Source organism: Aulonocara stuartgranti, assembly GCF_965226115.1.
Source record: "Aulonocara stuartgranti genome assembly, chromosome: 8".
NCBI classification, from domain to species: domain Eukaryota; kingdom Metazoa; phylum Chordata; class Actinopteri; order Cichliformes; family Cichlidae; genus Aulonocara; species Aulonocara stuartgranti.
This window is the reverse complement of record NC_138959.1, coordinates 17,464,412-17,477,191: the sequence shown is the minus strand read 5'-3', so window position 1 is coordinate 17,477,191 and position 12,780 is coordinate 17,464,412. Positions and strand designations below refer to the sequence as shown.

Genomic DNA, 12,780 nt, shown 5'->3' with positions numbered 1-12,780 from the left:
AGATATTTATTTGAATAAAAACATCAATTTTCAGGTGAAATGAAGTGACACAGCTAGGTGCTCATGGTAACATGTGAAAGTTGTTGGAGTCAGTTAATTACAATATATTTTTAATGATTATTTTATGATGTAAGCGTTGATTGTGTTAAATGTATATCATAATTTTAAATCTTAATCTATAAGTAAATTATTACTATATAACAATCAAATTCAATTGTGATTGTGCATTTTAACATGCTACATTTAAGCATTTACATTTAATTACAGCAAGCCCAGGGCTTTAAGTAGGATTTAAGTGGGCTTCTACTTAAAGTTTCTATCCAGCTTGCAGTAAATAAAAAGCAGCTACTGAACTAAAAATATAAAATACTTTTATATAGTACCTTTAAGTGAATTGCAAGTATCACCAGCTTAGACTTCGTGCAGCAAGTAAATATGTTAATGGCTGTATGTGTCTGCATTACCACTCAGACTACTTTCATTATCTCAGTTCTAAAGAAAGAACTGAGATAATGAAACAGACAATATTAGATACAATGAATTAACTTTTTGCACCTGTTTCTTTGCAGAAAGTACATAATTTGCTGCTTTCCTTTCCAGGCAGGTGAGGCAGTCCTGAGCGCTCTTGGTGGCTGTAAAATACTCAGAGAACTGTCCAAACTTGACGAAGAAACTGAAACCAAACTCTCCATGAAAGAACTGGCCCAGAAGTTTGAGAACCTGGCTCATGGTGTGATTATTTATTATCTAGTTTTGTAATAGTTTTATTACATGTCCTTTGAATTTTTCTTTTAACATCTGTTGTAACACAATTGTAGCAAAACCTATCTAACTCTTTACACAGCAGTAACTAATAATTTAATTGCAGTCTTCCAGAATGAGCTGTAATTAAGATTAAGGATAAAATTCCTCCACCGTTGTCTTCTTTAACCCAGAGTGACTCCCACAGAGGTTAATTATCTTGTCAATGGTTTTACATTCCTAGGAAATGGCATCTCAAAACTTTTTAAGCACTTTGTTTAGTTTGATGCTCTGTAAAATCCCTCCATAAAGCTCTTACTATTCATGAGTTATTGAAGAAAATACTGAACTCCTGATTTCTTTTCAGCACTGTAGCCAGTCTGACAAAGAGTCACAGCTCTGTTAGTATTCCTCAGTATTCCTTAAGCTTTAAAGGAATACGTAAAAATTAAAATTCTCTCATTTTAAGCATTAGAGAAAAAATATAAAGGTTCATAAACATCTCACAGACATCAATATCTGTGTTGAATACTACAAATATTTATGTAGACGTTTTATCCTCAGTTATTCCTTTATTATGTATTCATTAGACCCCATTCTTACAAGAGTGTTGAAAGAAGTTCAACCATTAGTCAAAGTCAAAGTAAACTTTATTGTCATCTCTGCTATATATAGTGCAGTTCCATTCAGTGAAAAAAAACAAACAAAAAACAATAAATACAAGAAGAATAAGAAATAAATATATAAAATAAATATACACTTTAAAATTAGGGTAAAAAGGATCAATAACAGTCTAAGTTTACAATTTACAGTTGAGTGATTCAAAGTGACCTTGAAGTGGTTTAAAGTGACCAACATGGGCAGGATTCCTGAGAGTGGGATTGTCCAAAGAGCAGCATCTGCATTAATTCATTCTTTGATGTTTTCTATGAATTGTCTATGTACCACAGGCCTTTAAGGTGACAGTAATTAAATGATTGTTCTAATAGTCATTACTTGACCCAGCTAATTGTTGGACAACACCAACCTTCCTATTATCTCAAAAATTATTGAAAGGGTACTTGTAAAACACTCATCTGCAAAGCAATGCTTTGTTTAAAGATAAGCTGTTCTATCCATCTGCTGGTGCAGAGCCCCAGTTGTCTTGGGACCGCGGCCACCGACCACACATGCTTTGCCTAGGAGCTTGGAAAGAAAAGCATCTGGACTTTTTAAAGTTTCTCGAAGGCGTTTCACCTCTCGTCCAAGAAGCTTCTTCAGTTTTAAGAACAATTGGTTGAGGCCCAGCCCTACTGGGAGTGGGAAGAGACAGTAAATGGGGGAAGCTCTATGTCAGTAGTATTACCAGACAAGGATTTTATTGTCTCAAAAAATGAAAGGGGTTTGGAGATCATTTCAAGCCTCCACAAGAACATGCTCAGCTTTGGCTTTTCTAATGGCGACTGAGCCTGTATTGCACAGCTGCCTGAAAAGCAGCTAATTAGTATGCAGGTTAGTTCTCCTGGCCTTTGCCAATGACACATTTCACTCACAGAGTAGCTTAACTAGATCAGGAGAAAACGAGCAGAATTTTTTTTTCATGTCTCGTTTGCAATCATCCATGTCTTGTTCTTGAGAATTCAAATGTTTCTGACTGATTTTCACTGATATCCAGATGATACCCAGCTTTATCAATCCATGAAGCCAGATGACACAGTAATTAGTTTCAGGAATGGCTTAGAAACAAAAAGACTTGGATGATGCCTAATTTCCTGCAACTAAATTCAGACAAAAGAGAGGTTATTGTTCTTGGCCCTAAAAATCTTGGTGTCTAACCAACTCCTTAGTCTGAATCTGATTGCCAGGGCCTCCAGTGACACGTGACAGTCTTTTTTTACCAGCATATTAGACAAATATGCTGGACTAATTTCTTGCATTTGCACAGTATCTCTAAAATTAGAAAAAGCTTTTCTGAAAAACAGATACTGAAAAACTAGTTCATGCATTTATTACCTCTATGTTGGGCTATTGTAATTCATTATTATTAAGTTGTCCTAAAAACCTTTCAGATGAGTACTAACCAGGGACTAGAGAAAGAGAGGCCATGCCTCTCATATTAGGTTCTTCATTGGCTGCCTGTTAAATCCAGAGTTAAAGCCCTCTCCTCACATGCTTGAGCTTGAAAAAATAGGCCTTGTCAAAGATCTCAGAGTGCTTGCTCACAGGGAGTTGCAAACTGAAGTTTACCATACAACACAAAGCACCTTTAGGTGATTTGTAAACTGACACTATAGAAATAAACTTGAATGTCATGTCTTTTGTCCACTTTACCTCAGATATCTTCAGCTCTTGCTATCGGAGTAATGAACACCGTTCCTTCACCCTGCTAATTAGGAAGTCTCCTGTCTGGGGTCACAGCACCTGTCTTCAGATGGGCGTGAGTGCTGATGCTCGGCTTTTCTTCAGTAACGATGGCGTACAGGTGTGTTCAGTTTTTAACCTCTTTCATTCGTGTGATTTTTCTCCCCCTGCCCTGTACGGCAGTTTAGCGATCAGAACTGTTGTCTGAAGGCCAAAAAATGGCAAACAATTTTCACAAGTCAAACATGTTGGCATTTGCTATGGGTGACCAGAAAGAAAAGAGAAAGAAAGTGAAGATTGGAAGAGGGTTAACAGAAAGAGAGGGAGAGAAAAATAGATGAGAAGAAGAGGGATACAGAGGGATGGAATAAATAAAATACAGCAGAAAACCATAGCAACAACCAACATGTGCATGAATAAAAATGACAAAGTTACAGAGCAGCTTACAGTACTAATGATATAAAATATATTTAGAGGCAGCAGCCCAAGATAGTGTGTGTCCGTGAGCACCTGTGATCACACCTGTGTGTATGAACGCGCTTGTGTTCATAAGTGTCTTAACGCATTTTGAATCATCCAGGTAAGGAAATCCCAAAAGTTGATTCTATTCATTTAGTTGTAGCGTTTTCAGTGAGAGAAATATTTTGTCACTCATCTAATTGACTTCTAACGAAACTGGCACCACTGACTGACAGTGTATCATCAGGTCATCATCACTTTCATGATCATTGATATGCAAATTGTCATGACCATTTACCAACAACCACTGATCAAAAGACCCCTGATTAATGGCCATGAGTACAGAGTTCACCCACAGAGAGTTGGGGAATGGCCGCAATCACAGCAGTCCTCCTCTATCCCTGGTCCTCTGTAACGTTTTTAACCGAATATGCTGTTTTTTTGCCGCCAAGACTGACGTCATCTACAGGATTTTCCTCTCTCATCCCAGCCCCGTTAATGTAATTTCCAATAGTACATGGGCATTCAATCTGAAGTATCAAATCTTTATTTTAAACATATAAATAACAGATGTTAATAAACATGCATGAAAAAATATTGAACATTTTCTGTTTATTAACGCTTACTTATTTAGGTCATTGTATACAATGACCATAGATTTGATTGTATACAATCAAATCTATAAATATACACTATCATTGAATGAGACCATGTAATACACAACAGTACAATCATTTGAATTATAAATGAATTCAGTACAAAGTAAAAATGGCATGATGCTTCAAAAAATAACACATCCTAACTTCATGTTTAGCCAGTGAGCTGCTGTTGATGGATAAGGACTGCTTTTCTGTCTTCTTCCAGTCTCTGCTCTCCCATATCTGGTGGGGTGATATGAAGAGGAAAACAGAGGTCTGGAAGCTCCTGCTCACTTTCTTCTGCCCCATCCTCTGCTACACCAATCTCATCTCTTTCAGGTAAAATTCTCTTTTTTTTTCAGATGAAAGGCTTGGAATTTTATTTGGTATTTTTAAACCTTTACCTCTTATTTTACCTCATAGAAAACAAGATAATCAGTTGGAAGAGGAGGAAGGAATTCCTAATGAGGATGGGCCAGACCAGGACACTAACAGTCTCTATGGGACCACCGTCTTCTCTTTCGCTGAAATCAAACACCAGTAATATTTCTACTTGCACTCTTCAATGTTAATCTGTAGAACATCAGTTTGTTGTCTTTATGTTTTTGATTTCCATTAGCTAAAGTCTAATAATTAAATCAATTTTATTTTTCTTACAGCAGTGACGTTGATTCAGAAGTTCACAGGAGTGGTACTATTAAAGGTGAGTCCTGTTTAAAAAGTCATCTTTGAATAAGTGTTGTTACTCACTACAAGAAGAAAGCCTGACTAAAGAAATGATTCTTGTCTCTATATGCTGTCATTTTACTCACTTTCCAATCTGTATTTATAATCCTTGATACAGGTGTACCTTACCGACCACCACAACGTCCATTCATAGTGTCACGCTGGTGTCAGTTCTGGTTTGCACCGGTCACCTCTTTTCTGGGCAACGTCCTGATGTACTTCCTGTTTCTCTTGTTTTTCGCCTACGTGCTGTTGGCTGATTTCAAGCCCCCACCACCCTCAGGTCCAGGTGCTGCTGAGTGTGTGTTGTACTTCTGGGTATTCACCATCGTTTGTGAGGAGATACGACAGGTGAGTGAAGAGACACGTCTTACTTAGAACTTTATATCCAGACAATTTTGGTAGCTATAGAAAATGTAAAGGGAAGAATTGAAAATAATAACTGAACTATTCCCAAAGTGCTATTGCAATACTGTGGTTAACATGCTCCTGTGTCACAAAAAAAATATTAGATTTTAATGTTTGTTACTGATTTCATATAACTTAACAAATGCACTGAAGATTAAAAGAAATCACATAAATTCAAATCTTATTCCTGTTGGATTTTTACTTGGTCTTTAAAATGACAACAGCACATAGAGAGTGGTTTTCTGTGTTTGGATACATGTCACCTGTTTATAGTTTGGTATAGCTTTTTTCTACTTGTTTTAACTTTTATCTTCTTCTTCAAGACAATTTTTTTGGGGACGATGACTTGGCGTCAAAGGTTCAGACTCTACATTAAGGATGTGTGGAATAAATGTGACCTCACTGCCATCACCCTGTTCATTATAGGACTAATTTGCAGGTATGGACAAGAAATAAAAAATAATAAATGTTAATGCTGGATTATTGAAAAAAAAACTTGAATGAAGCTTTGTCATTGCAAATTGTAACATTTGTATAAGTGCTGTCCTTAGTTTGTGTCTATGGATGTAACGTGGCATAAATAATTTCCTTTCATCTTCCCCCAGAACTTAAATTTAAAATATTTTCTCCTTTAAAAAAAAACAAATTTTACAGGTTTGCCACCAGGTGGTGCTGCTACCTTACTGATTCAGCTTAACTGTGCTTGTGTTACAGGATGTTCCACTTGTCACATGAATTTGGCCGGGATATGCTTTGTTTGGACTACATGGTCTTCACCCTTCGACTTATTCACATTTTTGCCATTCACAAGCAGTTGGGGCCAAAAATCATCATTGTAGGAAAGATGGTGAGAAAGTTACCATCAGTTTATGGGGCACCGTTTGTAAAGTGAAACATGCTGAAATTAACGGCAACATTTTTCCACACTTAGCTCAGAACTTTACAAAAACATGGTTTTTCGAGTAATTTTTTTCAACATTTCCTAAAATATTTGTAACTTTTCATATTTAAAACACAATTTTAAATATTAAATCTAAATGTTTAATATTAAATCTAAATATTATATTTAAATCTAAATGTTAGAGGAAACTAAATATTTAGCTAACATGCAAATTTATTGTAAGGATCAATGGGAATACCAAAATAAATAAATTTCTACATGAGCTTTGTGAGATTTGATAAGTATCTGAGGCTGAGACCACAGGACTGTAAAACATGATTGTTGGGGTTCATTTCTGTACTAAATAGTCATTTCAAGATTAGCTAATTGTTATTTACTAACTAATGTTGATCATGAGACTAAAGTCATCTCACTTTGTTAATATAATTATAATATGGCTAATATTATAGTCATTATATTAATCATTATTCGTTGATACAACAAACACAGCAGTGCTACTAATACAAAATACTCAAAGCTTCATAGAACTGAAACAAACATTTATTTTAGGTTGTTAAATCCTCCCAATTCTTTCGATCTTTGGGCTGAAGGAAGGACAGTACTCGGTGTATAGATGCTCAACAATCCTTTATTCCATACAATTCAACACTTTAAGAGCACAAACCATCCGGATGGGGAGACATGCATGAAGAGGGTCACAGCAAATCTCAAACTGGTGGAGGGTTACTCAAGCTCTTATAGCCTCTTTTGGTCCCCACTGTTAAGGTTCAAAATATTGGGGATGGACACCAGAGGAAAAACCCACAATAACAACACTGGTCCGGTCGGGTTGAGTCAAACGATGATTTAATGATCACACACGTGGGAGATGGACAGCCCTTTATCAGAGCCTCTCTCTTGTTCTAAGTGTTCAGTGTGGTACCGCTCCTTTTCGTTGGCGCGGCGATCTCCTCCTAGGCTGCTCTTCTTTCTTCGACCTTCCGGGTAGACCACCGGTCGGCCCGTTGCACAGGTGTGAGGGTTTATTCTGCCTCTCAATTTCACCTGTGTTGGGTGGAGATTGATCCTTCCCCACCAAGCCCTCGTGCGCGGCCGCGCACTGCGTCCAGTGATACCAGGTGTCGCCTTTCCCCTTCAGTTGGACCGCTGTCGCCGTCTGAGCCGATACCTCATATGGACCAGTCCAGCGGGGCTCCTTCCACTTGCGTTTGATGACTCTCAGCCACACTGTTTTCGCGTCCGGGACCTCTCCTTCTCCTGTGGGCCCTTCACCAGCCGCCTGTTTTGTGAAACTGGACACAAGCGCCTTTAACTCGTTCCAGTAGTCTGCGTGGGACCGGTTCCCCTTTTTGTCCCGTTCAACCGAGCCCACCGTCCAAGGTGCCGGAAACTGTCTCCCGGTTTGCAGCTCGTATGGTGTAAAACCTGTGGATTGATTAACAGAACATCTTATGGTCATCAACGCAACCGGCAGGGCTGCGACCCAATTTAGCCCTGTTTGCGCGCAGATTTTTGCCAATTTGTTTTTCAAATTTAGGTTCATTCTTTCTACTTTTCCCTGAGACTGAGGATGATAGACCGTTCCAAATTTATGCTGGACGCCCAACATTTTTTCTACTCTTGCCAAATCTTGATTTTTAAAATGGGTTCCATTATCTGATCTAATTCTTTTGGGGAACCCATGACGAGGAATGTAATGATTGATTAAACACTTAATGACAGTCCTAGCATCCTCCTTTTTTGTAGCCCAGGCCTCTGGCCAGCCGGTCAGAGCATCTACACATACTAACAAATATCTTACACCGCCAGGCCCGGAATCAATCATATCAGTGAAATCAATAACAATCTCCTCTCCCGGCCTCTCAGGGGGCCGAAACTTACCCACTTCCGGTTTTATTGCTGGCTTAGGATTGTGTGCCCCACAGATTAAGCACATCCTGGCCTTCTCCCTTATCATTCCTCGCAGCTCAGGATGCCACCAATGACACAAGTTTCTCTCCATCTGGGCTATCCCCACGTGGGCAAGTCCGTGGGCTTCATCCACCTTCTGTTCTGCCATTTTGGCTGTCAGCACGGGGCGCCCGTCTGGCCCCCTCCACAAATGTCCATCCTGCCAGGCTCCTTTGTTTTTCCACACCCCCTTTTCCTCTGGGGATGCCTCCTCCTGGGCCTGTTTGACTTCCTCAATCAGGTCAACAGATATCTCCTCTTCTGGAGTTACCTGTATCATTTGTCTCCGTCCTTTGTAGCCTGCGGCCTCCTTCGCGGCTTCGTCCGCTCTCTGGTTTCCTTTTTCCACCATGCTGGTTCCTTGGGAGTGAGCTTTGCATTTTATAATACTCACCTCCTCTGGGTCAGCCAAGGCCTTTTCCAGTTCCTCCATTTCATGTTTGTGGGAAATAGGTGCATTGGTTGCTGTTCTGAATCCTGCTCTTTTCCACTGAGGCAGCTCCACATGCGCTGCTCCAAACGCATATGCCGAATCGGTGTAGATGTTCACTCTCCTGTTCTTGGCTAGTCTCAAAGCTCGAGCTAGGGCTATCACTTCAGCTCTCTGGGCCGACTGCTTTCCCTCAATCCTTCCTGACTCTCTGACCTGATAATCTCCTTCTACTCTGCAAACCACCGCATACCCTGCTTTCCGTCCTCCTTCGTCTCGGTGGCAACATCCATCGGTGAACCAGTCCTCAGCTCCCGGTATGGGTTCGGCCTTCAGGTCCTCTCTAATCTTTTCCTCAATCTGTGCTCTTTTGGCGCAGTCATGTGGTTCCCCTACACCCATTAAATCTGCCATGTTAATTCCTTCATGTGTAAATGTCAAATTTGGGGCCTCTAAGACTTTGCTCAGTCTCTGTTGTGCCCGTGGTGACATACAAAATGCTTGTGAATTCACGTATGCCACTATGCTATGTGTAGTGAGTATTTTTAGTGGGTGTTCTCTCACTACATGTGCTGTTTTTTGGATAATTCTAGTGACCCCTGCTGCATGTTGTGTGCATGTAGGATGCTTTGCTTCTGTTGGGTGTAGTTTTACACTAACATACATGAGCACATCTCTACCCCCCCCCCCCCCCCTTTTTTTTCTGAAACAACACTCCATTTACAACTGAGTTTGTTTCAGAAACATCCAAATAGAATGGCTCATCATAATTGGGTGTGGCTAAATCTGAGGCCCTTGACAAATCCTGTTTTACCCTAATAAATGCGGCTTCGGCTTCAGGCGTCCAAAGCAGCTCAGCCTTAAGGTTTCGAACGCCAACTTGCTTCATTAGGCCCCTTAAAGGGGCAGTTTTGCCTGCATAATCCGGAATGAACTGCCTGCTGTAACCTGTTAAACCAAGAAAAGAAAGCATTTCTCTCACAGTCCGCGGTTTTGGGTGTTTCAGAATTTGGTCTCTGTGTGTGTTCATCAAACCCACTGATTTGTGTGCGATTACCCGGCCCAAAAAGGTCACTTCAGGGCGAACTAACTGCAGCTTGTCTTTACTTACTTTAAAGCCGCATTCCGCCAACCTATTCAACACAACGAGCGACGCCGCTGTACAATCCGCTGCTGACGGGGCTGCAATGAGAAGATCATCAACATATTGTATTAATGTACAATCATCAGGCAAATTACATGACGACAGTATGGATCTGAGACTGTATGCAGACAGTCTCAGATCTCGTCTCAAAAAACACATCACCATAGTTTTATGAAATCAGGGTATTAGAACGCCCCCTCATGCGTAGTGACAGGTGTAATACAATCAATGTTGACAATTTTATTTAACACAAAGAATAACATTGTCTCCTTCGCAAGGGCAGACGCTGACTGCCCCCGTCTCCTGGAACCGTCTGTACCCTGCTAAGACACAACATGGCAGCTACAAGGACTCTTTCATTTACTCAGACCATCAGTGTGTATTGCTCTAAATCAAGTATATAATATTAAATGAATATTGCTGGATCAGCTACTTCTACTTAAAACATATTAAAACATGACTAAGCACAAAATCACCAAGAATAACATCTTATAAGTGCTGTGTAAGCGCGTGCGGCCTTCCAAGCTCAAAGCCTTTGCCCTCCATAGATCAGCCAGACTCGCGCTGGCTGTAGCTTTTAACCTTTAATTAACTTGAGCACAACTCTAGAATAAGCAACAAACTGCAATGTGTATGGAATGATCATGGTTACATCTGCAATGGAAAATCATGTTATTATTCTGGTACCTGTAAGGAAAAGATCAAACTAAAGTTATCACCATCACTGTAATGCAAAGAATAATGTAAGGTCAAAAACTTCAATTTATGTTTAATGCAAAGCTGGTTATATACTTCTGATGAACTAATAATGCCATATTAAAATATTAAATGATAATGAGAAAAACATCCCCTCCTTATTCTACACCACCTAGTCGTAAAAACCTAAACATTCACATTCTTTCTAACTCCTAGCGAGCCTGACTTATGGCCTTGGCTCCCTATTTTGTCTGCCTTCAACAACAGTGGTGAAGGGGGTGAAGCTACCGTGGAATGTGCTCTCTGTCTCCTCTACTATCAGAAAAAGCAAGGTCCTGACTCTCTGAAAACAGTATTTCTTATAACTCAGCAGTATAATGCATCATAAACAATATCATTCATTCACACTGAATCAGCAGTCTAATGTAATAGGAATCAATTTAACAAATGTAATAGTTATCACCTTCTTCTAATTCAGGAGAATACTGCAAACTAAAACTACATAATAATTTCACAATCTTTAATTAGGGGTATAACATAGCATAAAATAATATTATAATCCCACAAGGTCCATTCTGCTGCTGATACATACTTTAGGTTTCTGAATATTAAACTTGTTTCTGCCTTTCATACTGTGTAACCTGAAGGCCCTGAGTACTTTCTCCCACACTGACAAATGATAAAATTATTTGAACATTACCTAATAAGACTGATTCAGGACAGACAATTAGTTATTTTAAACTTTTCTAGCAGTCCTTCACAAACAGGGAACAGTCTGTCTAGTCTCTCCATGTGTCAGCTGCTGCTGGCTCTTCCTCCTCCTCCTCTTCCTGCTTCCTGCTTGTGCCGTGATATTCAGGACTGCAAACCGAGCAGCATCACTGACTTTCAGCTCGTTGTATTTGTGGACTGACTTTAATTATCCATAAAATCATCACATTCTCTGTAAGATTAAGGTTGACTATTGAACAGTGTATATTTTAAAGTAAAGGCTTTAAGTAAACACTGAAAGTACTAACATCGCTAATGTCACATAACTCTGTGGCCAACGGTAATGTTTTAATGTTCTTCATTATTCAACATTTGCACATAAATAAGTGACATATTGTTCAGTACTTTTAAAAGTTTACTCTTCGGCCGCCTCGCTTCCACCATTTTTTTTGGCAAAATTATGCACACCCACCATCGCGCTATGAAGTCTGGTATATGTTGGGCCACGAAGTCTACACCGCCACATCCCTTAAATTCAGGGAAATGAAGGACGCATTTGAGGGCCGCATTTCGAGCAGCCTTTGAATTGGGACAGCCTTCGTCATGTCGCTGTAATGTAATCGGCCTTAAAATGGCCTTTAAGGCTGCAGACCCTAAATTGGGATACAGCCTGTGTCTGCTCTCCCCTGATGGTCACTTCTCAATGCCATGAGCTGCTTCACTTCTTACCTACGAGCATGTCCAGCGATTTAGCTGGACTTGTGCTGCAGCGATTGTGAAGTGGAGACTGCAGCTGCTGAGAGAGCACTACTGCTGAACCTTTGGATGGTCGACAAAACGGATCTTCCAATGTTTTCAGCTAAATGGCTGGACGTGCTGGTAGGCAAGAGGTGAAGCAGCTCATGGTGTTTAGCACACTTTTGCACCGGAGGGTTTTCGTAAAGCTTTTATTTTGATATTTTCCGTTGAATTTGCATGTTAGCTAAATATTTAGTTTCCTTTAACATTTAGATTTAACATTTAGATTTAAATATAATATTTAGATTTAACATTTAGATTTAATATTTAAAATTGTGTTTTAAATATGTAAAGTTACAAATATTTTACGAAATGTTGTAAACAATTACTCAAAAAACATGTTTTTGTAAGGTCTAGAGCTAAATGTGAAAAAATGTTACCGTTAATTTTTGCATGTTTCACTTTACAAACAGCGCCCCATATTAGTTGGCATTACAACTGCGGTACACTCATTATGTTTACATATATAATGGCTAAAACAAGATCACAATTTCCTCTTGTTTAGATGAAGGATGTCTTCTTCTTCCTCTTCTTCCTGGGTGTGTGGCTCATGGCGTATGGAGTTGCCAATCAGGCTCTGATCTACGCCTATGATCCAAACCCGAATCGCATTTTTCGGAGAGTTTTCTACAGGCCATACTTGCACATCTTTGGACAGATCCCTGTGGAAGAGATGGATGGTACATGTGTTTGTGCAACTGGCATAAAAATAAGAAAATCTGTGTTAAAGCTGAAATTTCTTTTAAAATGCTGCAGTTTCCTGGAACCTACTTTCATCACAGCAATTTGAAATTGAGTGTTATTATAATTTTAACCATTTCTTATTTTTCCAATTTAT

At 39.5% G+C, this 12,780-nt stretch overlaps 1 protein-coding gene across 2 annotated transcripts in view; it reads left to right on the top strand.

The window, feature by feature from the left end:
- LOC309712639 (transient receptor potential cation channel subfamily M member 4-like) overlaps window positions 1-12,780 on the top strand; it is a 28,825-nt gene that overhangs the window by 13,828 nt on the left and 2,217 nt on the right. For both annotated transcript variants that reach the window (XM_082543599.1, XM_082543598.1), the window contains exons 14-22: window positions 601-730; window positions 3,057-3,202; window positions 4,405-4,517; window positions 4,602-4,718; window positions 4,838-4,881; window positions 5,023-5,255; window positions 5,636-5,751; window positions 6,027-6,159; window positions 12,448-12,622. In XM_082543599.1, the coding sequence (XP_082399725.1) occupies window positions 601-730; window positions 3,057-3,202; window positions 4,405-4,517; window positions 4,602-4,718; window positions 4,838-4,881; window positions 5,023-5,255; window positions 5,636-5,751; window positions 6,027-6,159; window positions 12,448-12,622 (1,207 nt within the window). The remainder of the gene's footprint in view (window positions 1-600; window positions 731-3,056; window positions 3,203-4,404; window positions 4,518-4,601; window positions 4,719-4,837; window positions 4,882-5,022; window positions 5,256-5,635; window positions 5,752-6,026; window positions 6,160-12,447; window positions 12,623-12,780) is intronic.